Source organism: Carcharhinus amblyrhynchos, chromosome 4 (genome assembly GCF_965287045.1).
Source record: "Carcharhinus amblyrhynchos chromosome 4, sCarAmb.v2.hapA, whole genome shotgun sequence".
NCBI lineage: Eukaryota > Metazoa > Chordata > Chondrichthyes > Carcharhiniformes > Carcharhinidae > Carcharhinus > Carcharhinus amblyrhynchos.
In genome coordinates, this window is record NC_137327.1 from 70,707,368 (window position 1) to 70,731,140 (window position 23,773).

A 23,773-nucleotide genomic window follows, 5' to 3' on the forward strand; every position below is an offset into this window, starting at 1 on the left:
GATTCAAAACCATTGAAAGCTGCCCCAGGTTCGCTGTTTGCACTATGTGAAGAAGTGCTGGATGTTTTGAGGGAAAAGAGCCAGTAAGCAGACACACAATGCCCCAGCAAATAGCCATTTTGCAGATTTCTCTCTCTCTCTCTCCTGCCCACCACAGCATAAAACACCCACAAAAATTAGAAATCACCCCATCACATCAGCTGTAAGAGCCCCCTCATCCCACCCACCCTAACAGGCACACACAGGTAATGAAAGTACAAAGGCAGGGGAGGACAACAAACCACCCTTCAGCCAACAGCTACCCACAAACATCCCTCTCAGGAAACCCCAGGACTACTTTTTCCCACCACCTGACCTCTTGCCCTGTCCCAATAGCTCACCGACTACTCAGTACTACCCAGTACTACGACTACTCAGTAACCCAACCTCGAACAGAACCTTCCCCCCATCTACACCTACCCGCCCCCCCCCACCATGAAAAACAGAATTTGACTCAGCGACAAACACAAAACCTCCCCAGCCAGGAAACCCCCAAAAACAAGTCTCCAGCACACACACCACTTGGACATCCATCCCAGCGCCCAGAAACACGTAAATCCCCAACTTAGCAACCCCCCTCCACCTAACACACATGACCTCAACAACCACCTCCCCCAACCATCTAAAATACAACAGAAGCAGACCACCACCCTGTTTTTCTTTGTTTTATCTCCCCCCACCTACTCCTCCTCTCTGTGATGTGGGCATACCCCTCCCCCCATTCACCATCCCACATAAGAAAAAACAAACATGAATAATAATATATAATTTTTAAGAAGGAAAAGGCCCAGGAAGCAAGAGGACAACAAGCCACAAGATAAGGCCAAGGCATCACAAAATAGTGGCAGGGCATGAAGAAAAGAGGACATGTCCTCTCGGTCTGACCACAAAAATCTCTTCCTGATGATTGGAACTCAGCCCAGTCCCTAAAAAAAATCAAGGCTGAAAAGAGAACTGGGAATCTTCACTGTCAAACTACAGAACACTGCAATTGCAGAACCACCTATTCACTTGGTGAAGTCAACACTGCTGGAATCTTGAATCATAATGGCTGCAGTTCTTCATCATCTCCTACTCATGGATCAAAAGCTGTTCTGTATACCTTTCTTTTTTTTAGCTTACTTTGAACTGAGTTCTCCTTTTCACTCTGAATGTAAATAAGAACATAAGAACACAAGAACATAAGAAATAGGAGCAGGAGTAGGCCATCCAGCCCTTCGAGCCTGCCCCGCCATTCAATAAGATCATGGCTGATCTGTTGCTGCTCAGTTCCACTTTCCTGCCCTCTCCCCATAACCCTTAATCCCCTCTCCTATCAAAAACCCATCAACCCGCGTCTTAAAAATATTTAGCGAGGCAGCCTCCACCACTTCAACGGGCAGAGAATTCTAAAGATTCACCACCCTTTGAGTGAAGAAGTTCCTCCTCAACTCCGTTCTAAACCGCCCCCCTTTTATCTTGAGGCTGTACCCCCTAGTCCTATTGTCTTTTTTGAGCAGGAAGAGTCTTTCCACCTCTATCCTATCCATCCCATTCATCATCTTATACGTCTCAATGAGATCTCCTCTCATTCTTCTAAACTCTAACGAGTACAAGCCCAGTTTATTCAGCCTCTCCTCATAGCTCAACCCCCTCAACTCCGGTATCAGACTAGTAAACCTCCTCTGTACTCCTTCCAAGGCCAAAATATCTTTGCGCAGGTGCGGCGCCCAAAAATGCACACAGTACTCCAGTTGCGGCCTCACCAATGCCCTATACAGCTGCAGCAAGACCTCCCTACTTTTATATTCAATCCCCTTCGCTATGAAGGCCAGCATCCCATTCGCCTTCCTGACCACCTGCTGCACCTGCAAGCTGGGTTTTTGCGACTCATGCACAAGGACCCCGAGGTCCCTCTGCACCGTCGCCTGCTGCAGTTTTTCGCCCCGTAAGTAATAGTCCTTCCTACCATTTTTCCTACCAAAGTGGACCACCTCACACTTGCCAACATTAAATTTCATTTGCCATTTCCTGGCCCATTCGCCCAGCCTATCTAGATCCTTCTGCAGACTCTCCACACCCTCCGCACAATTTGCCGTTCCACCAATCTTGGTGTCATCAGCAAATTTCGACACTCTACACTCGGTTCCCTCCTCCAGATCATCTATATAAATGGTAAAAAGCTGAGGCCCCAGCACCGACCCCTGGGGCACTCCACTAGTCACCATCCGCCAATCCGAATAGCACCCGTTGACCCCCACTCTCTGCCTCCTATTTGACAACCAATCCTCTATCCACGCTAACACCCTACCCCCAACTCCATGTCCCTCGACCTTCTGCAATAACCTCTTGTGAGGCACTTTGTCAAACGCCTTCTGAAAATCTAGAAAGACCACATCCACCGCCTATCTCCTCCATCCATCTCCTCTATCCACCGCCCTAGACACATCCTCATAGAACTCCAGTAAATTTATCAGACACGACTTCCCTTTAATGAAACCGTGCTGCGTCTGCTAGCATTTTCTTGCCTTTTGTAATCAATAAACTCAATCTTTACCACAAGAAAACCTGGTTAAATGTGCTCCTTTTAAAACATAGCTATTGGGTCTGGGAAAAGATATCCATGAAAAGGGATCCTTTTCAGTTTGAATGTTGTAACCAACAAAGGGGGTGAGTCAGATAAAGACGGTGGGGGGAAGTTCATCCCTCCTCACTGGGTTTGTAACAATTTGGGGGTATCCCAGCCAGATGATAACAAATTGAAGGGTCTCTTTAGGATCAAGAACTTTGGGGACCTTCATCTGGTGGGTGGTTGGAGCACCTTCTATTTTCATTCACACCTACTTAACCAACTTCCCTGAAACACATAATTTCTTTCTTTCTGAATCTCTCTGTCACTGGGAGTTCCACATTCTCTGTTCTCAGCTCTCACCTTTCTGGAGTGTAACACATTGAATCCTGTATGGAAATCACAGTAGTTTTACCGGTGAATTCTCACCAAGAACAGGTGACAGAAGCTCGAATTGTTCACTTTCAAATTTCACCTCCTACAGTGGGTGAAGTTTGGATCTTTGGAGCTGAGGCTGCAAGTCTGATTTGTGAAACGTTCACTCTGGAGATTGCATTGTGAGTAATTAAACTCTAGCTGGGGTTGTCTGGATGTTCATGCCCTGCTACCACTGCCAGCAAGAATGGAGAATTTGGTGCTCAACCAAATCTCCATTCACAACAGCAGAACTGGAGAATCCTAACTGTTTTGGTTCAGATTCCAGCATCTGCCATGTTTTGCGAATATCTTTCTAAGCCGAGCCAGGACAGCAGTGCCTGGTTATGTGCCTGTGGGAACTGTGGCATCCGTGTGTGTCCCACACAATAATTCAATGTTCAAACAGCTATGCTTTTAGCAAGCATCGGTGGGCACTGACCAAAGAAAGAACCCAATTTTCTCCTCTCTAGCCAAGTCAACAGGAGAATCAAATTCGTTAACTTAATGTAGATCTGACAAACCAACCAATTTCTGAATGATTTTGTGTTTTCTCACAAGCAATGGAGTCCTGAGATGTTAAGTTTTCTTAACATGAAAGAAATAAGCATTGTTGGTGAGGTTGTGTTCATGATTCAAAGTTGTTACCTTGAATGTTAAGGCTTTACAACAAAGCTCAAACCACAAGAAAGACTGTTGAGGTCAGAGAATCCTGGCCTCCATGTCTGCAGCAACAGCATGAACTGAAGCTCATCCAAATCTCCACTGCCCATAACATAATTCACAGCAAAATCCTGGTCACATTGGACCTCTCCCAGGATACATGTATCATCAAGGCAATTTGCTGGAAATATTGGGAGAACCGCATTTCAGGATGCTGACAGTGTGAAATGAGTTTGGACGACTCCACAATTAAACAATCAAAACCCAATAATTGACAGACTTTATTGGACAACCTAGATGAGAACACAAGTAAGTCCTCTATCACCAGCATGAGGAGCTAGAGCCTCACCAGTCAAGGTTGTTCCTAAATTCACCTGACAAAAGATTTAAGCCCTTTCTCCTTATATCTCCCTTGAAATAAACTGACTTGTAATGTTCCTTTCATTGTCACATAGCAATTCAGATGACAAATGATTTTGGGATAAAAACGACTGAAGTTGGGGTGTACCATGGTGAATCAATGGTTGCTTTCAAAGCTGGTGAATCATTTCACAATTATTATCTACATTACACACGCACTAAGGCTTAAATTTTCCCATCCGACTTGCTGTGCACCACAGGTAGGATGGATAATTTGATGAACCAGCAAAAGGTCTGTTGATTTTTGTGGAAATTTCCAATCACAATGCAGATGGAAGCGGAAAATCTAATGATGTAATAAGAACATAACAACATGTCCTGTTTTGTTTTTAGCTCCCACATTATAATTCCCAATATCGTGCATATAATCTCTTTGCTTTTTTCACATTGGATGCTAAGTATCCCATAATAGCAAATGAGTACACCAAATCATTCAGCAGTCGTAGTATTCTAGTCCATCTGTCACTGTTCACAGAATGAATGGATGACCTGTAAGGAAGAATGTGAGAATTTGCTTTTTAATACACTTAGTCAATGATGAAAGTGAAATTATTTTGAATACATTAAAGTTCTTTAAGGATGTAACAAGCAAGGTAGATAAAGGAGAACCAGTTGATGTGTTGTATTTGGATTTCCAAAGTGTATTCATTAAGATGCCACATAAACAGTTACTACAGCAGAACTTATGGTGTTGGAATAATATATTAATGTAGGTTGGTTAATTAACAGGCAGCTGAAGGTTGGATGGTATTCATCTTTACAAACAGCTTTACAAACTGCTGAACCTATATTTGATGACTTGTATGAAGGGCTCATGAGTATTGCAGCCAAAATTGCTGATGATACGAAGAAAGTTAGGAAAGCAGGCCGTCAGAAGAATGAAAGGAGAATGCAAAGGGATTTAGGTAGATTACATGAGTGGCAAAAAACAGACAGATGGAGAATAATGTGTGAAAATGTGGGATTGCAAATTATGGTGTTTGGGAACCACAGAATCCTGACGGTGCAGGAGTCCATTTGAACCATCACATCTGCATCAATTCTCCAAAATATCACTACCTAGGCCTACACCCCCACCCTATCCTAACCCTACGCATTAATCATTGCCAGTCCACATAACCTGCATATCATTGGACACTAAGGGAAGAATAGAGAGATTGCAGAATGCTGCAGTACAAAGGGATTTGGATAGCCTCATCCATGAATCACTGAAGGTTAGCACACAGGTATAACAAAAAATAGATAAAGTCAAATTCGGGGATTTATTGCAAGGGACATGGAGCATAAAAATAGGGAATCTGTCAATAACTGTACAGAGCATTGGTGAGAGAACACCTGGATAACTGCAAACAGTTTTGATCTCCTAATTTATGGAGGGTTATACTTGCATTCGAGATAATTCAGAAGTACCTTGTCATGTGAGGAAAGGTTGAACAGGTTGAGCCGATATTCATTGGAGCTTAGCCGAATGAGAGATGATCTTATTCAAATGTGTAAGATTATTGAGTGATGCCCTGCAATGGATTGACATCCTGTGCTGGATGTACCCCACCTAAAGCACAGTGTCTGCCAGGAGAGACTCCGACTCCCTGCAGCCCTGAATTAGAGTAGATGATTAGCAAAGTTAAGGAAGATTATCGAGGGTTTGACAGGATAGATTCTGAAAGCATGTTTCCCCTCATGGGGGAATCTAGAACTAGTGGACGCAGTTTTTAAACAAGGGATGTCCCATCTAAGATCTGTACAAGACAACAATACCTTTCAGAGGATCAGTTCTCTTGCTTGAAGGATATAATTAGCCTGTTTAATAAATTGCATAATTGCTTCTGTTGAATTCTATTGATGACCTGGTCACAGTAGGTTTCTACAAATGATCTTTGTATCACCAACATTCACCAGTACTACCGCTCTCATGTGCCAAGGCAGGACAATTTATATTCTGACCTCATGTCCACTATTTTATAGTTTGTATTGCTGCTCACATAACAGTGAACCACAAGTTACTCAACAATCTATTTCTTTCTATCAGTTTGACAAAGGACCAGTGTTTGTCAATTGATTTTGACGAATGTAGTAGTTAAACATTTCATTAGAAGGATAGGTACAGGAGTGCACTTGCATAGCCCTTTGAACAACAATGTGTTATGAAATTTCTGGGTTGTGTTTAGTGCAGAATATTAGCTGGAAATTATTTAAATATTGTCGGCTTGAGTGATATCCAGATGCTATTCAGTGTTTGGAATCCAGCGAAGTAAAGAGATGAAGAGATGAAGGAAATGAACGAAGGATATTTTTTAAGCAGAACACAATCTTTTTGGGGAGTAGGAAGTGCTTGAACCCATCTATCTGTTCCACCTAGCGAGAGCAACTATCTGAAATTCAGACTCAGAGCATCCAGTTTTCAAACTATTGAGTGAGTGAGTGAGTGAGCACCTTTTGTGATTCATACTTGCAACCTGGAAAATGGAAAAGCAAATTCTTCCTAGTAACGAGTGATCTTCCAGGGTTTTGATTGTCATTGGATAGTGTGCAGGAACCTACCCACTGACTTATTGAAAAGCTGTTAATTTATCTATTCATTGCGACTGTATTCCCAGCGCGAATGCGGGACGGAAGCACTCTGTACGGAGATGTTCATAGAGGGAGAATTTCCCTGATCAGCACTCTCCTCTCGCCAAGGAGCCGCACAGGTAACAATCAAGACATTGAAACTCGGCGCGGTGGTCAAAATTCAGGGTGAATTATATTCAACAGGTTTGAAGAGAATTCCAGCACAACTTTTAAAGATTGTACTCGCGCGTGTTTCACTCCATCAGGTTCCCTTTCCTTGCAAGGTCTGGCTGTGTTCAAAATTCAAAAGTTGCCAAAAAGCAAGTTTTATATTCAGGATTCAGGACAGCCAGCGAAAGTGAAACTTACAAACAGTGCAGGAAATGACGGGCCGCATGTTTATCGGATTGGGGAGTGGAAACCATTTTAAAACAGGATATAGAGATAGATAAAAGCTTAATCTGAATGCTGTTCGTGAATAGAGGAGTTCAGCAACTTTCCGTTTTCGGTGGAGTATTGCATGGATGTTTAATACTTTGCCAGCTTTTTAAAAGAACACATTTTTCAACAGTTTTAAAGTGGCCATTGACTTGCTTTCATGGGTAACAAAGTCACTGAATAACACACCGTCTGCTGCCTCTGACCACACGGTCAAAAGGGCCACAGCAAATCACTGGTAATGCCCATCCTGTGGAGATGCCGGCATTGGATTGGGGTAAAGACAGTAAGAAGTCTCACAACACCAGGTTAAAGTCCAGGGAGTTTATTTGATAGTAAACCCACAAGCTTTCGGAACGCTGTTCCTTCGTCAGGTGAGTGGAAAGTTCTGATCAGAGAAGGGCTTATACAGAATACTGATTAGAATGCAAGTCTTTACAGCCAACCTGCTATTCAAGTCTTAAAGGTGCAGACAATGTGAGTGGAGATAGCATTAAGCATAGGTTAAAGAGATGCGTATTGTCTCCAGACAGGACTTCTTCCCAGGTCTCATCCAACTGTCCTTTTATTATGATTACAAACAATGTACTTTATTCATAAAGTATCTGAAAGCGATGTTAGAAAACATTTCAAATTGTCATAGCAAAAAAGTGCAATGATACTCAGAATTTTCTCCAGAGATCAAGATGCACACTTGAAGTGTTTCAATTCAGTAATGAGAACATAAACATTTCAATATTTTTGTTACCATATTCCTTCCCTCACACTCTGAATTAGAGAAGATGGAAAAACCTTCATTAGGAATTTTGCAGTTTACTCCTGTTCACAGCCTGATTAAAGGTGATTCCTCACACCAGTCTTGTTCTTTATCTGATGGTAAATAAAGTTCTGCCATTCATAGTCACTCTCTACTTTCCTCTCAAAGGAGAAAACCTAACATAACCAAAGTTAAAGAAGTGATATCAGGGGGAGCAGCCACAAGCCTCTGCCCTCTCGCTCTTTTTGGGGAGGAAACTCTGGAATCACTGGACGCTAACACAAGGGAAGCAGCGAGAGAAAGAGAAGCAGGATGGGAGGAGCCAGCTCCAGGTTGGTCAAGAAACTGCTCATATTGTATCTCTTCAGTTCCTTTAGTTACATCACAACTTGTTATTGCAAAACGTTGCCATTGCTCAATGTCAGCACATTAATGAGAATGTCGTGAGCAATTCTACAGGTCATGTACCTCCATTAACCTCTCCTCTTCTTCAGCCCTTCAGCAGAGGAGGTGAAGCCTCAAGAAACAGGGCCCTTAGTCTGGACTTCAACCAACCCTCATGGCACAAGTCCTATCAATGCATCTGAACCTCACAATCAGTAAGTAAGAGGCACCATTGGGGAGGCCTCAGTCAGACTGAGGGCAGACTAAGGTGTTTCACAGATGGTGAAGAGGAATTTGGGCTGGGAGATGAGTCTGTAGTTGCTGCTGTCAGGAGAAACAGGAGATGATTGCCCTTAGCTGGGGCATCTCAGGATCAATATTTAAAGGGTCCATAATTAAAAAGGGGCAAGGTAACTTTCACGCAAAGACAACTTAACTGGTCATTCATCTAATAGCTCACTCTGGGATCTGCTGTGCATAAATTAGCTGTCTTAATAAGCTATGTGACAATTGTGCTTGTTTTGCAAAAGGATTCAATGAGATGTGTAAGGACGTTCTGAAGATGTGACAATGTGTTGTAAATAGGAGTTATTTTCAATTGGTGCAAATCATGTAAAATGTTTCCTTTCAGAGATCAAAGTGCTGAAGCTTCAAACACTTCATTGTTCAGTGAGGATGAACTGAAGAATCTGAAATCTAATTTTGAATCAGGTGGGGTGGAAAAGGTAACACCGCTGATACAGAAAAAAGTTAATGACCTGGACAACACAGAGCTGAACATTGCAGTGACAGGAGAAACAGGCGCAGGGAAATCCTCCTTCATCAATGCGATGAGAGGACTGCAAATCGATGATGAGTTTGCTGCTGAGGTTGGTAACACAGAAACCACAATGGAACCAACCGGATACAAGCATCCCAGTTTGCCAAATGTTATTTTATGGGATCTACCAGGAATTGGAACAAAGAAATTCCCAGCGAATAAATACCTAAAGGAAATGAAATTTAAAAAATACGATTTCTTCATCATTATCTCGCACTGTCGATTCACAGAAAATGATGTAAAACTCGCTCAAGAGATTAAACGGCTGGGGAAGAATTTCTACTTCGTTCGATCTAAAATTGATAGTGACCTTGATTCAATGAAAAGGGGAAGGAGGGAATTTAAGGAAGAGGAAGAATTGGAAAAGATCAGGAGTTACTGTATCACGAGCTTGCAAGAGGCAGGGATCTCATCACCCCAAGTTTTCCTGATTTCAAACTTTGACCTGCATCTGTATGATTTTGACCTGTTAAGTAAAGTTCTTGAAGATGATCTTCCCAGTTTAAAGAGAAGTGTGTACATTTTGGCCCTTCCCAACCTAACCTTGGAAATTGTGGAGAAGAAAAAGAAAGAGCTAAAGAAGCGAGTTTGGATGTTGGCATCACTTTCTGGAGTATTGGGAGCAGTGCCAGTTCCTGGAGTCTCCCTTGGTTGTGATATTGGGATACTGATTGGAGGAATCGTACATTTCCGTAAATGTCTGGGTTTGGATGATGCCTCCCTTCGAAGACTGGCCAATAAGGCAGGGAAACCTGTGGAAGAACTGAAAGCTGTGGTGAAAGGTCCCATGGTGGGTGAAATAACTCCAGATATAATAAACAGATTAGCATGGGGAGTCACTGCTGTTGTCGTGTCTGGTGTTGAGCTTGCACTTGACGTCATTCCAATTGTAGGATCCATCTTTGGAGCAGGATCATCATTTTTTATGACCTACAAGTTGCTGAGTGGAGCACTGAATGATCTCACAGAGAATGCACGGAGAGTGGTGAAAGCTGCATTTGGGACGGATGCAAATGATCCAAAGTAAACATCAATTCAATGAATCAATGCCGTAGCTGATATATTAAAGGGGTCTAACACTGGACATTCATATTCCCTTTTACTGGCCCATTTTAAGAAACTATTTCCATGCTGTAGTGTTTTGTGAAAGATTTTGTCTAGGTGTAATCTAAGGAGAGAACCCAAAAGCTGTGGAGTCAAATTTTCCCGTTCCACTTGCCGCAAGAATCGAAGTGGATGAGGGGCAGACCATAGGAAGGTCCGTTGACCGCGAGTGGGATTTTCTGGTTTTGGGACAAGTGCGGCCGGAAAATCCCGCCTGTGAACTTTAAAGGAATCCAGTCAACATCAGAAATTCACTACATCCGTACAATTCCCTTCATTAAACACAATACCAGGAAATTTGCCTTGTTCCAAGAATTATAGAATCAGACCATAGGAGTGGCCATTCAGCCCATTGTGCTTCTGTTAGAAATGCTTGTATTCTTCACTGGCACTGAATCCACCACTGTCAATGTCCAGTCCCTTTCCTGCAATGTCCCTGATTGATTCATAACAGCATCATTACTGAAATGGATGGTCCTGGGTCTATAGTGGAGTCAAAAGCACTGGGATTATATGTTTTGTTCACCTTTTGATAAATTATTTGGCTATTTTTTCCTGCCTCATTTATTGCCAAATTCTATTCCCAACAGTGATGAGGTTAACAATGCAGTCTTTCTTCCGGCACACACTGAACACAATAAAGAGATTTATTAAGAGGAAGTCAATTTTCCAATGTTTTTAAACCATTATCCACTTACACTGAACATCTGTCTCAGTCCTAGTTTTAGAACCATTGCTGCAGCAAACGGTGTCTGTTTGAAAAGGGATTAATTCTCTACCAGTCCAATGAATCTTGTTCTGTCCAAGAAGCAGCAGATTCCAAGAACGGAACAGTAAAGAAGAGGCACCAGCATCAGACTGTAGTCAGCAGTGAGAACACAGATTCCCTGTCATAGAGACACCACCCAGATATAGAATCATCCTTATCATCCCTCACACAGATGATCCCTCACACTGACCGTCCTTCATGCAGACTGTCCATCATCCTAACTTGGTGAAGAGCTGAGAACCATGAACAGGAAAACCTCTGGGAATGGGAATGAGAGGAAGTATGTTAATTATGAACATTCCTTTTATGACGTATTTTGAGTATTGCTGAGATTTTCACTAAAAACTACAAATGTTGGAAATCTGAAAAACAGACATGTTGAATGAACTCAACAGGCCTGGCAGCATCTGTGGAGACTAGAAATGAACATTTCTAGTCCAATATCACTCTTCATTGCTTCCAGCATACCCGAGAAATGGGTTTGCTGGTCAGGCAAAAATTCCAGATAATGGGGGGTCCTTTTACCACTGGAAGACAGCAAAATACTTGTAACACGAATGAATATGTGAATGCTCCTAAAGTAAAGAACATTATTCTTTGCTTCAAACCTTCAACTGTACTTTCAAACAAAAATTAAAATATAAAATAATGTAATATACATATATGGGAGAGCTTTCGAATTTCTTCTGGTTGGTAAAGTGACAACTACGAAGGGAACATCAGCAATTCCGGTTAGTAGAGAATTTGGCTTGGTAAAATGCCAGGTAAACACAAAATTTACTGTACTGTTTGCCACCAAACAAAATTGGCGCTTGATCCTCAGTGACTGATTGGAGAGAAGCAGATGTTACAGATGGTGGATTAGGATTCATCTGGGCTGGGGGTGAGTTGTACCACAGTAACAATCAATAACCTCCAGCCAATGCTAAACAACGTTACATAATCACTTCAACTCCATTGTGGAACAATGCCCTATGAGGCTCTGATTAGTCATAAACTCTTTGATTGGGGTTTGTGTCTCTATCCTCCAAAGCAGCCACTACCTTTCAGACATGCAATGATGCCATCTCTGACACTCATCATTATATGGACAACACATTGATCAAGAGAGTGAGTGAAACTCACTGTCAGAATGATGGCCAATACATTAGCTCCAGCTGGCTGGAAAGAGGAAGAGGAAAGTGACCTGAAATAGCAGCAGAAGAGCAGTTACTGTGGCAGGAGAAGTATTGGAATGTGTTACACTAACTCACTGGAACCTCATATGCTCCAATGTCACCGATATCAACAATGGATTAATATTACTGATGTGAACCGTTGTCTTCTTAACCTCCATTGCAGATATTTTGGTTCAACTTAATTTAGTTGACATTGACTCATTTGTATCATTTCTTGTTAGTTGATGAGAATGGCCAGAATTCCCTGATCTCGTTCGGCCTTCCCCCACAGCCAACGAGAATGGAAAATTTGGTGTTCAGCCAAAACTCCATTCACTGCAGCGGGCCTGGAAAATCACAGCTGTGGATAAGGTCAGAAAATTCCAGCCAATAACTCTGGAAATTGTTTGACATTAATTAAAGATATTTTGCTGTATTAATTGAGAACTTATGCTTATTGGTAATTTTCAAAACTGCTGGTAATCGAATCAAGTGAAAGTAATGAACAATTTAATTGTAACATTCTAAACATGGACATGATTTGTTGTATTGTAAGCCACAGTTTAGAAAACAGGTGTGTGGAAAATTCTGTATTAAATGAGATTCCACAACATTAGTGTTGCCAATCGTGTACTAACTTGGACAGGTAATATCCACACGCCATGTACTGATGCAATAAATGCTGAACATTTCATCTTGATGATTGTACTGGATTTTTTTTTTCACGAGCTACATTGAAGCAAGATTAGAAAACCATAAAACCATAGAATCCCTGCAGTGCTGAAGGAGGACTTTCAGCCCATTGAGTCTGCATCGACTCTGCGAAAGGTTATCCCACACTTTGCATATTTACCGTGGCTAATCCACCTAAATTATACCTCTTTGAACACTAAGGAGTAATTTAGCATGACCAATCCACCTGACCCACACATCTTTGGACTGTGGGAAGAAACCGGAACACCCAGATGAAACCCACACAAACATGGGGAGAATGTGCAAACTCCACACAGTCACCCAAGGCCGGAATTGATGCCGGGTCTCTGGCACTGGGAGACAGCAATGCTAAACAGTGTATCACCGGACTATGGAAAATGCTGGAAGATTTGAACATTTAGGTTTATGAGAAGGTGACTTGGACATGTTTGTTTTAGGAAAGTGTGTAACTTCAAGCTCTGGCTGGATTGGGAATTTACTTATGGCAGAGGAAGGGACTGTAAAATGGAATTAGATGACGTTAGGTTTCGTCATTGATGTCACATGTGAACACCAATCTATGTGCAATGGATTGCAAGCGAGATGTTAACTTTGTTCACCATTTGAGAAGGTCCAATGCAAAGCCAAATAAGTTTCTTCAAAATTTAATTGCAAACATTTTATGCACAATGGCTAATAATCCTGCTGTTAGTATCTCACCTCCTGACTTCCCAAAGCCTGCCCACCATTTACAGGGCATATGTGCATTGGAATACTCTCCACTTGCCTGGCTGAGTGCAGCTCAAATAACAGTCAGGAAGCTCAACACCATCTGGGATGAAGCAGCCCTGCTTGATTGCTTCTCCTTCCACTTGGAATGCTGCAAGCTGTAAATGCCAGGGAGGCTTACAAAATTCTGATCATGAAAGCTTCTTCTGAACTCCAGCAACCTAGTGAACCAAAGGTCTACATTCCGCAGTCAGTGCAGCCAATCACTTTTTCTGGATTCTCTACCAGATCCTGTCACATATGGGATTGGGGTGGGGTGGGGCGGGGGGTAGGGGAGGGGGTTCTGCAGAGCCCCAGGCACTTTCTCTTTTGTCACAGCTCTAGAGCTTCATCATCAGCCTGGGGATCAGCATTGGTTAAGTCTCCCACAGTCCTCTGAGGGTCAGAGGGCAGACTGCTGCTCTGATATTCGTACAGTGCTTAAACCAGGTGATGACCCTAATTCTGTAACTTGCCTCATGCCCTCTGAGGTGACAGTATTTGAGCTGGTGGAGAGTGTAGAGTAAGAGTGGGATGGTGCACCCTCTGAGAACCTCCATCCATTTCTTCCTCCTCCTCAGATTGGGGTATGACCCGGAGATAATAGCTGCCTGTCACTGCACTGACCATTCCAATGTAAGCCCACAGAGCCTACAGCTTAGGCACCTGTTTGTTACTGTCATTTGTAATTTCTAATTGATCCCCATTAGGCTCATTGCAGGGACTCATGTTCCTCCATGGGTGCTCCAGCCTCATCATCAGTGATGGCGCAGTCTTCCTGGTAGCCAGCCAGCTGCAGCATCTGTTCCTCCATGGTTATTAGAATGACAATTAGGGGACACTGCCACCAATCTGTGCCCTCTCTCTGAAATTCTGGGCCCTCTTCTGTGGAAATGCATGGAATGGGTTCATTATTCAGACTATAGAAATCACAATGTCATCACCTTGCCCGCTTGCTTCAGCTTCTAGGATCAGTGTCGTTCTGCCACTCAGCAGCAACCTTTCCATAGGTCGACTGTGCCATGCTGAAAACACTTTTCCCCTCATAGCCAATCTAGATCAAGAGGGCAGACTATCAAATAAGGTGGAAGTGAGGAGGACTGTCTTCTCTTGGAGGGTTGGGAGTGTTTGGAATACTTGTCCATAAAGTGCAGTGGAAGGTGAGTTTTTGAACATATTCAGAGCTGTGTTAGATGGAATTTTGATTGACAAGAGAGTCAACGTTATGAGGGACAGGTAGGAAAATTAAAGAGTTAAGGCCACTTCAGATCAGTCATAATTTTTTTTGTCATGCATTTGGGGAATTATTGTGTTGTGGCATGGTCCTTTTCGGAGGATAGTCATGTGATCGCTCTGTGACATGATCTGGGCCTCCGCAGATTGCCAGCAGTTGGGTTTTGAACACTATAATGTGAACATCTATTAAATGAACCTACCTGCTGCTTCGCATAGAGTCATAGAGGCTTTTAGCATGAAAACAGGTCCTTTGGCCCAAATTGTCCATGTTGCCCAGTTTATAACCACTAAATTAATCCCAATTGTCCACATTTGTCCCATGTTCTTCCATACCCATCTTAGCCATGTAACTGTCAAATGCTTTTTTTAAAAGGCATAATTGTACCTGCCCCTACTACTGCTTCTACCAGCTCATTCCAGACACCACCTTCTGTGTGGAAAAAATTGTCCCTCTGGACCCTTTTGTGTTTCTCCCCTTTCACCTTAAACCTATCTATACCTTCTAGTTTTAGACTCTGCTACCTTTGAGAAAAGATGTTGACTATATACCTTATCAATGCCTAAAACCCTTTTGTGCCAGTGTGCCTCCAGCCTCAGATATTATTGACCACTGAAGTAGGATCATGGGGCTGAATGGTCTACTGCTGCTCCGATTTTTTCTGTTCTTAATGTTGTCAGTCACCCTGATCCTGTGAAGAGGTTTTTTGATCTGCTTTTGGTAATGGATCCAGGTTTTCTGGACAGCTGCTGACTGCCTCCACTACTTCCTCATTTTATTCATTGAGAAAGTCTCTTCCCATCAGTCTTCAGTAAGAGGACTTCCTGCCTTGCTCAGCAGCCTGGAGGAGGAGATTGTCAATGAACTGTAGGCCACCTGGATTCTTAGATCTGCCAAGGCTAAAGTAGGTTCCACTGAGTTTAGTTTCTGTCCCAATGAGCTGTAGTGGGTTCAAAGGGACAGCTGTGTGTGACACTGTTTGCTGGAGGGCGCATTTCAGAACTGGGGGAGGTGGGTGTTTGTCCAAGGAATTTGAAGGGTGTTTCTGTAGCAACTTACTGTTCAATGATCATTTATGGTAGTGCAACTGTGTCAACAGTCATGAAGTCAATAGCCTAAGAAAAATATTTGGCACTGGCAACCTTTAAGCAAGCTATACCAGGGTCTTAGAAGCACGATGGTGAGGAGGTAGAGACCAATGTGAGGATGTTCATGGGAGGCAGGGAGGCCTTGTTCAGAGGACTTTCTGTTCTGCTAAAGCAAGGAGGCAGGGTGATGGCATGGAAACAGCACCTTAGCTGGTACTGATGAGGCAACCCTGTCACCCTCCACCCAAGTCTGAAACTCTGAAATAAACTTTGTAGACTTCTATGTGAGGGCAACATGATTCCCAGGCCTCTTTCCTAATAATTTCATGAAGCACATTATCTGAAATTTTACTAACAAAGACAAAGATACATTATTTACCAATATACTAATGAGAAATTATCTCTTGTGAGACCTGACTGTTGGAGAAGTCAGGTGTGGTGACAGACTGGTTCCAGACAGTCTCATTCTGCCTGGCATGGGCTCCAAGTGTGCGTGACATACTGTCCACCGTGACAGCACTGCGCAGGTCAGAAACTCCAGAGCATTTTATGAAGCCCATCTGGATCATAAATTTTGCAATTTGAATTTGGCAAGGGTAAACATGAGATTTTGCACTTCAAGTATGATTCAAATGACCCACTAGAGAGATTTTATCAAACAAAGTTTATTTAAGAATACGGTTAACATGTATAGAAAGAAAATTTGCAATACCTTTTACCCATTACAAACCAGAGAAAACTCAACCATGACATTGCATAAACTTAGCAGCTAAATACCGTTCCAACTAAAAAAACCCATAAATAAAACATTTGCTACTGGTTTAGCACAGAAAATACAAATGCTTACATGATGCTGGAATCCTTTGATGGATGCTGCAATTCTCTTGATACACACACAGACAAGCTTGAAGTTATCAGGGGGGAGAGAGAGAGAGACTCTAGTTACTAACTAGCAAACCATCTTCAAAACAACTTTCATTCCAGGAAGGCCAGGAGACTTGCTTCCAGCTAGCCGGCAGAATTTACAAGACCAAGGAGAGGAGAGAGAAAGCCTGCCTGCCACTTGACAACCAGGACAGCTTCTAACTCGAAACCCAAAACTACTACTGAATCCTTGGATTCTTCTGGGGAGGAGCCACCTGACTTTGGCTTGTCAATCAATCTTCCCCCTAACAGTGCAGGGTCATAAAAAAATCCCAGAAATTGCCCAAAGTAAAAATAAACAAAACTCTATTTAAACCATTGAAGCAACAGTAAAAGGACTTTAGCAGACAGCTCGGCAACAATAAAAACCCAGTGTTGCTTAACTGCAGAGAACATGATTTAAAAAACACAATTCTGAAATGCACACTATTGTCACAAGACAAGTAAATGTAATCCAAAGATTGAATGTCAAAGTAACTCCTTGAGGCTCTTCAATACCAACTACCACGCTTCAGGTATTTTAAACCTTCACCTGCACCCTTATTGGTCACTGTGCCCATCATCTTCCTACTCTGACCGACAAAATTAAGGCTTCTCAGGACATGTTTCTTCATGGCTGGCATGTAATTGACCAGCCAATGTATACTTGATGCCAGGAGCCAATCCTGGGCATGAGCGGAAATCGCATCCACTTCTGATCCCATTAGTTGCGCTTCTCTCAAAAGGTAAAAGCCCGGGTCCTTGGCTTTTCTCATAACATTTCATAAATTTCTTATTTATAACCCTGACATTGTGGGCTCGATTTTACCATCAAGCTGCACCCGTTTTCAGGCACGAAAACTTGGTAAAGTTGGACGTGAGGTGAGTAACGCGATCTGTGCACGCCTCTGTGCCTTTTCCCCCTTTATCAATCGCCAAAAATGGCCGCCGTTGGGACTGCACCATTGGGACTGCATTTAAATTGATTTACTGGGCTGCACACTCAAACTTACCAGCACTTTCCCCTTTACCACAGCGTTCGCCCATCCAGATTTGGCGCAAAACAGACATGGTCCATAAAGGTCCAATTCAGACACTCCAGCTTCTGAGGAGGTATGTTCAGAGCTTCCAAGTGCTCTCTGACTCAGATTGGTTAGGGAGGCGGGTCAAATGGCTCACTGGTGTTGGGGGAGGGAGGCAGGTCTAATGGCTGTCTGGTGGGTTTAGGGAGGCGGGTCAGATGGCTTACTCGGGGGGAAGGAGCTGCGTCAGATGGCGCTCTGGTGTGGGGGAGGGAGGCGAGTCAGATGGTTCCCTGGTGGAAGGAGGAGAGAGATGGGTCAAAGGCTTTCTGGTGGAGGGGTTAGGGAGGTGGGTCAGCTGGCTCGCAGTGGGGGGAGGGAGGCTGGTCAGATGGCTCTCTGGTGGAGGGGGAGAGAGTGGGTCACATGGGTCTCTGTCGTGGGTGGAGGGAGGGGTCAGGTGGCTCTGTGGTGGGGGTGAAGGAGGCGGGTCAGATAAGTCACTGAGGGAGTAGGGAGGTGGGTCAGATGGCTCTCTGGTGTGGGGGAAGGAATGGGTCAAGTGGTTCTCCGGTGGTCGGGGGAGGGTGTTAAGGCAGGGGAGGTTTGTTGCTACTCTGTGAGTGATCGGTGGAGCAGAAGGAGGGGTCTGCTGCCACCCTGCGTGCGATTGGTGGAGGGGAAGGTGGGCAATCAGTCTGAGTAGTGGGGTGAGAGTGGGGGGGATAAGGGCATCAGTAACGTTGTGGGGATGGGACAATGTCTGAGGAGACCAGGGGGACGCATGATCCGGCCCAAGAGCGATATGACAAATGAATGTTTTTCTACTTTTTAGAACTGTGCATGCACAGTTGAACGCTTTCATCACTGCTGTAGGGTTTTGGGTGTGACAAGTACCACAGGCTTCTGCACCACAATTCAGAATCACTGATTTTTTTTTCAGGCAGAGTCTGTATGGGGGCGCTGGAGAACGAGTCTAAAAGGCGGATCCGAAACACTCCCAGATTCAAGTTCGCCCAGCACTTAAAATCAAAATGGTAAAATTGGGCCCTGTATGTTTTATCGTATTTTTAAATAATGGAAAATGCCACCAAAAGTTTATATTTGCTTATTGCCAGCTCCTAGGTTCAAATTTCATTTTCTTCAGCCTGCCTGAATTTCACCACTGGGATCTGAACTTGGCTGGGTCTGGCTTGTAATTTTGTTTCAACCAGTTTCAGTTTCCCTAGCAACCTAAAATTTGCCTTTTACTTTCAGATTTAGATTTAAATTAAGTTCTAATTTCCCATGAAGACTGGTGATTCAATTTCCCTTTAATTTGATTCTAAGATAAAAAATACAAGCTTTTGTACCATGGCTTCCATCAAACTATTTCTCCCCACCCTCCCCTCACCTTTGGAAAAAAAGATTTACCGTAGTGAATTTTTTTCCAGAAGCTTCAAAGTACAGTAAATTCCTAACATCATAAACATTTTAAAAATGACTTATTACAAATTGTATAGGTAACATGTGGTAAGACAAGCAAATTAACAATTAGTAGGAACAGTAGGCTCAATTAGAATTTAGCAGGATCCAAACATCATAGAATTATCATCGCTCTGGGTATTCATTTGTGCACATCTATTCTCTTCAAACTTTGAAGGAGGATTCAATTCTCCAGATACCTGATTTCCATTTATGTTTGTATTTCAGTTTTCCTAGAGACTTGAATGTTCATAATGCTTTCAATTAGAGTCTGATCCAAAAAATACAAGCTTTGTAACTGTGGATTCTACCACGCACTGAATCTGGAGTCCAAGTTCAGATCATAGACTTTGAGACTCATACCAATGACTTCTGATCCAGAGGTGAGAGTATTGTCACTGAACAAAAAGCAGTTCTGACTGGTTTTTGGAGAGTAAAGAATCTGTATTCAGTGTCCTAGGGGTTGGTAACTGGAGAATTCAGGTGATTGACAAAAGTCAACACAAGGAAACATTTAGTTTTGCAATGAGTTGTTGCGATCTGGAATGCAGTGCCTGAAGCAGTTCATGAAGATGGAAACAGATTCACGAACAGACTAAATAAAATGGATAGGTACTTCAGGTTAAAAAATTACAGGGCTATGGGGTAAGAGCAAGGGGAATTGTATTAATTGCCCACCTCCACCACAGCTAGAAAGAGCAGGATGAGCTGAACATCCTGCTAACAGAAACATAGAAACTAGAAGCAAAAAAAGGCCATTCAACCATTTGAACCTGCTCTGTCATTCATTTTGATCATGGCTTAACATCAAATTCAATATCATGATCCCACCCTTCCCCCTATATCCCTAGAGCTAGATCTAATTTCTTCTTGAAATCAGACAATATTTTGGCCTCAACTACATTCTGTGGCATTTTGTGCTGTAAAATTCTATGACCTTAAATAAGGAATAAAATACAAATTTATCCGCAGAAAATCTGGACCTTCAGATACTGCTTTCCGATGTCTTCCAAACAGTAATACATTTCATCTAATTATTTAAGTTACACACTTAAAATATGTTATAATATTATAAAGTATGTCATTTCAAAGGAAGGAGATTTCAAAACTCTGAGTAACAGGTGCCCTTAAACAAGGGTCACAGTATGTTGGTATGCAGATGCAGCAAGTGATTAGGAAGGCAAATGGAATGTCAGGGTCCATTGCAATGAAAATCAAAAATGAAAGTAGGAAAGTTATGCTGCAGTTGTACAGGACTTTTGTGAAATCACATCTGGAGCACTGTATATAGTTTTGGTCTCTATACTTAAAAAGGGATCTTCTTATAAAATAAATAGTTCAGAGAAGTTTCACTGCACAGATCGCTGGGGAGAAGGTGTAATCTAATGAGAAAATATTGAACAGATTGGCCCATTGAGGTTTAGAAGAGCGTTGATCTGACTGAAACATATATTATGCTATGGGCTTTGACTGAGTGGGATGCTGTGAGGATGTTTCCCGTTGTGCATGATTCTACAACCAAGGACACAATTTAAAAATTAGTGGTCTCCCATTAAGACTGAACTAAGGAGCATACTTTTATTCTCTCAGATCGTCATTAGTCTGCAGAATTCACATTTCCTGCATGACATCAGGGACCACACTTTGGATGTTTTGAAGTTGTGAAAGAAACTAACTTAATGGCAAGCTCTTTTTCATTTTATTTAACTATCAAACAGAGATTGTCATTATGACTCAGCAAAGTCTTCAGCAACTGCACTGCTTCTAATTCTGTGCACACCGATATAGAAGAGCTCGGACTTGCAGAAAGAGTGTGGCCATAACCATACACCGGCAAGCTGCTCCTCATTGTGAGCTCAGACCACCACCTGCTGGTCTGAGCCACACACAACAACACAGCTCCTTGTCGGGGAACTGAAAACAAAGGTCAAAAGCAAAATAGGTCCAAGTTCCAAGTGGAGATGGTCCTGATGAAGAACTTCCATCTGGAATCTCTGCCTACGTTTTGCCAACATTTTCAGTTTGTACATTTCCAGCAGTCCTGATTCTCTCATGTCCTTTGCAGTGTAACTTGATACGGAGGATTACAGAAACTTTCCTCAGCATGTGAAATGTTAATCAAATAGCACACACACACACACACACACACACACACACACACACACACACACACACACACACACACAAGCAGCTTTGGAGAGCATTCAATAAGGTTGGGTGGTGGGGGCAGGGGGCGGGGGCCGGGAGGGTTGGAGTTTCTACCTTTACGATTGTGCTCCTGCACAAAACAGAGAGATGAAATAAAGAAAAGTGATGTTTAATTTGAGCAGGACAGGCCACCAGGAAAATAGAGTGGTAAATCCACCTCACTGAGCGGTTTTCAACACCCTTACTGTTATCTCCATTGACTTGGTGTCCCATTTGTTTCTGATTACAGCTCTATGTAATTATATCAAACACAAAGGAAAAAAAGCTAAATATTCTACACTTGCAATTCAAAGAAATGGTCAGCAAAAGTCACTGACAAATTCCTGGATTTAACCATTCTGCCTCTTCAAGAAGAACGCAAAACAACTTAAAATGACGTGTTTAAAATAAGCAGCAAAACGTGACATTGAAAAACAGGTGAATGTATTGGATTTGACCCAGTGTCAAAAACCATGCTGACAGCTCAAGACTTGCCTGGGAGGGGAATTGACAAATTGGAAAGGTCCCCTCATAAATGACTAATTGGTGACAGGTGACTGAGAGATGAATTGGACAGTGTAGGTGTAACTGAGGGAAGTATGGACTGGGACTGTAGGAAGAGCAGAAGGCTGCTTGGTGTTGGGGTCTCAGGGTAGTTGATTGGATCTGAGTGGAACTGCAGAGATTCTGCATTGAGAATGTGTGGAGTAGGATTTCTCGGAGTAACTGAAGTGGAAATGAATTGGGATTAAAGAGTGCTCTGCTGAGACCTAGAGTGGGATTCTAACTGTGAAAAGCATGAGGAGGGAGGAATTTGAGGACTAACTTGTCAGACTACCTGATATACAAACTGACTTGGTTGGAATATCTGATGATGGGGTGTAGATTGGAAGTATAGAAAAATCTGAATAGAATGGGAATGCAAGATAACCTGAGACAGTATGGAATGTACTGTGGGAATACCCAAGGGGAAAGGGAGTGGAGCTGATGTTGTAAATGAGGAGAGTGTGCTGTGGAACTGTAGGTGTATTCTATGAAAGTGAAGTGTTGGCCTACCCGAGTGGGATAGGGACTGAATTTTTTTTTAATAAGATATAGTCGGTTGAAATGTGCTCATTACTGCTAAAGCTCCAATTGCCATTCCCAATTTCCCTTGAGAGGCTGGCACTGAACTTTATTCTTGAACTCTTGCTGTCCATGCTGTGTGTTCAGGAGTTTGACCCAGTGACAGTGAGGGAATGGCGATATAGTTCCAAGTCAGGATGGTGTGTGGCTTAGAGGGAAACATGCAAATAACTATGTTATTATGTACTTCTATATGATAGATGATATAGGTTTGGAAAGTGCTGTGGAAGAAACTGTGATGAGTTGCTGCAGCGCGTCTTGTCAAGATTTTGCCACTTTGCTTCGATGATGGAGGGCATAAATGTTTAAGGTGATGGATCTGGGCTACTTTGTCTTGGATGGTGTTGAACTTCCAGATTGTTAATTGGAGCTGCAGTATCCAGTGCAGCATATTCCATAACATTCCTTACTTGTGCTTTGTAAATGTTGAATGAGCTTTGGAAAGACAGGAGGTGAGTTACTGATCATGGAAACCCAAGCTCTGACCAATTGTTGTAGCCACAGTATTGATATGGCTAGTCCAGTTCAGCTTCTGGTCAATTGTAACCCCGGGATGTTGATGGTGGGGTATTTGACGATGGTGCTGCTATTGAATGTCAAGAGATAATAGTTAGACTCTTTCTTGTGGAGATAGCTATTGCCTAGCACTTGTAAAACATAAATATTCCTTTTCACATATCAACTCACACCTGTATGTTGTCCAAGCCTTGCTGCATTGCGGGCAAAAACTGCTTCAATATCTTGGAAGTCAAATTAAACTGAACATTGTATGATCATTAGCAAACATTCCCACTTCTGATGGAGGAAAGGCTATTCATGAAACAGATGAAGGTGGTAGGACGTAATTTTGTGAACTGTGTGGTAATATCCTGAGCGTGGTGTAGAGTGGAACTGACGGGAGCGTGAAGTGGGATAGTATGAGTACATGAGGGGCTGTGCAACAAAACTATATCTGGGAGGAATGAGGAGTGGGTCTTCAGGCATATCTGAGGGGGAGAGTGAGAGTGTCGCAATGTGTGAAGAGGATTTTAAGTAGGAGAACCTCAGGTGTGTAGAGCAGTGGTTCCCAAACTTTTATATGTCATGGCACACCTCAAGTCTATAAAAGAATTTTGAGGCACGTCTCATATTTTCTCTGTCTTCTTCCATTACTGGGAACTTTGTCTTTAACTTCTCTCTGTCCTCTCATTTTTTTTACCTTTCCCTGTCTCACTTCTCCCAGGGTT

The 23,773-nt window shown here is 42.7% G+C and overlaps 1 protein-coding gene across 2 annotated transcripts; it reads left to right on the forward strand.

Moving 5' to 3' along the window:
- Positions 1-6,687: 6,687 nt before the first annotated feature.
- On the forward strand, positions 6,688-12,761 carry LOC145342103 (interferon-inducible GTPase 5-like). 2 transcript variants are annotated; one of them, XM_080187320.1, is made up of 4 exons: positions 6,688-6,774; positions 7,998-8,161; positions 8,324-8,428; positions 8,845-12,761. In XM_080187320.1, exons 2-4 carry the CDS (start codon positions 8,142-8,144, stop codon positions 10,058-10,060), a joined length of 1,341 nt encoding a protein of 446 aa, XP_080043446.1. In that variant the 5' UTR covers positions 6,688-6,774; positions 7,998-8,141; the 3' UTR covers positions 10,061-12,761. The 2 variants fall into 2 exon arrangements, with proteins under 2 accessions (XP_080043446.1, XP_080043447.1); XM_080187321.1 differs by lacking the exon at positions 8,324-8,428.
- Positions 12,762-23,773: the final 11,012 nt, after the last annotated feature.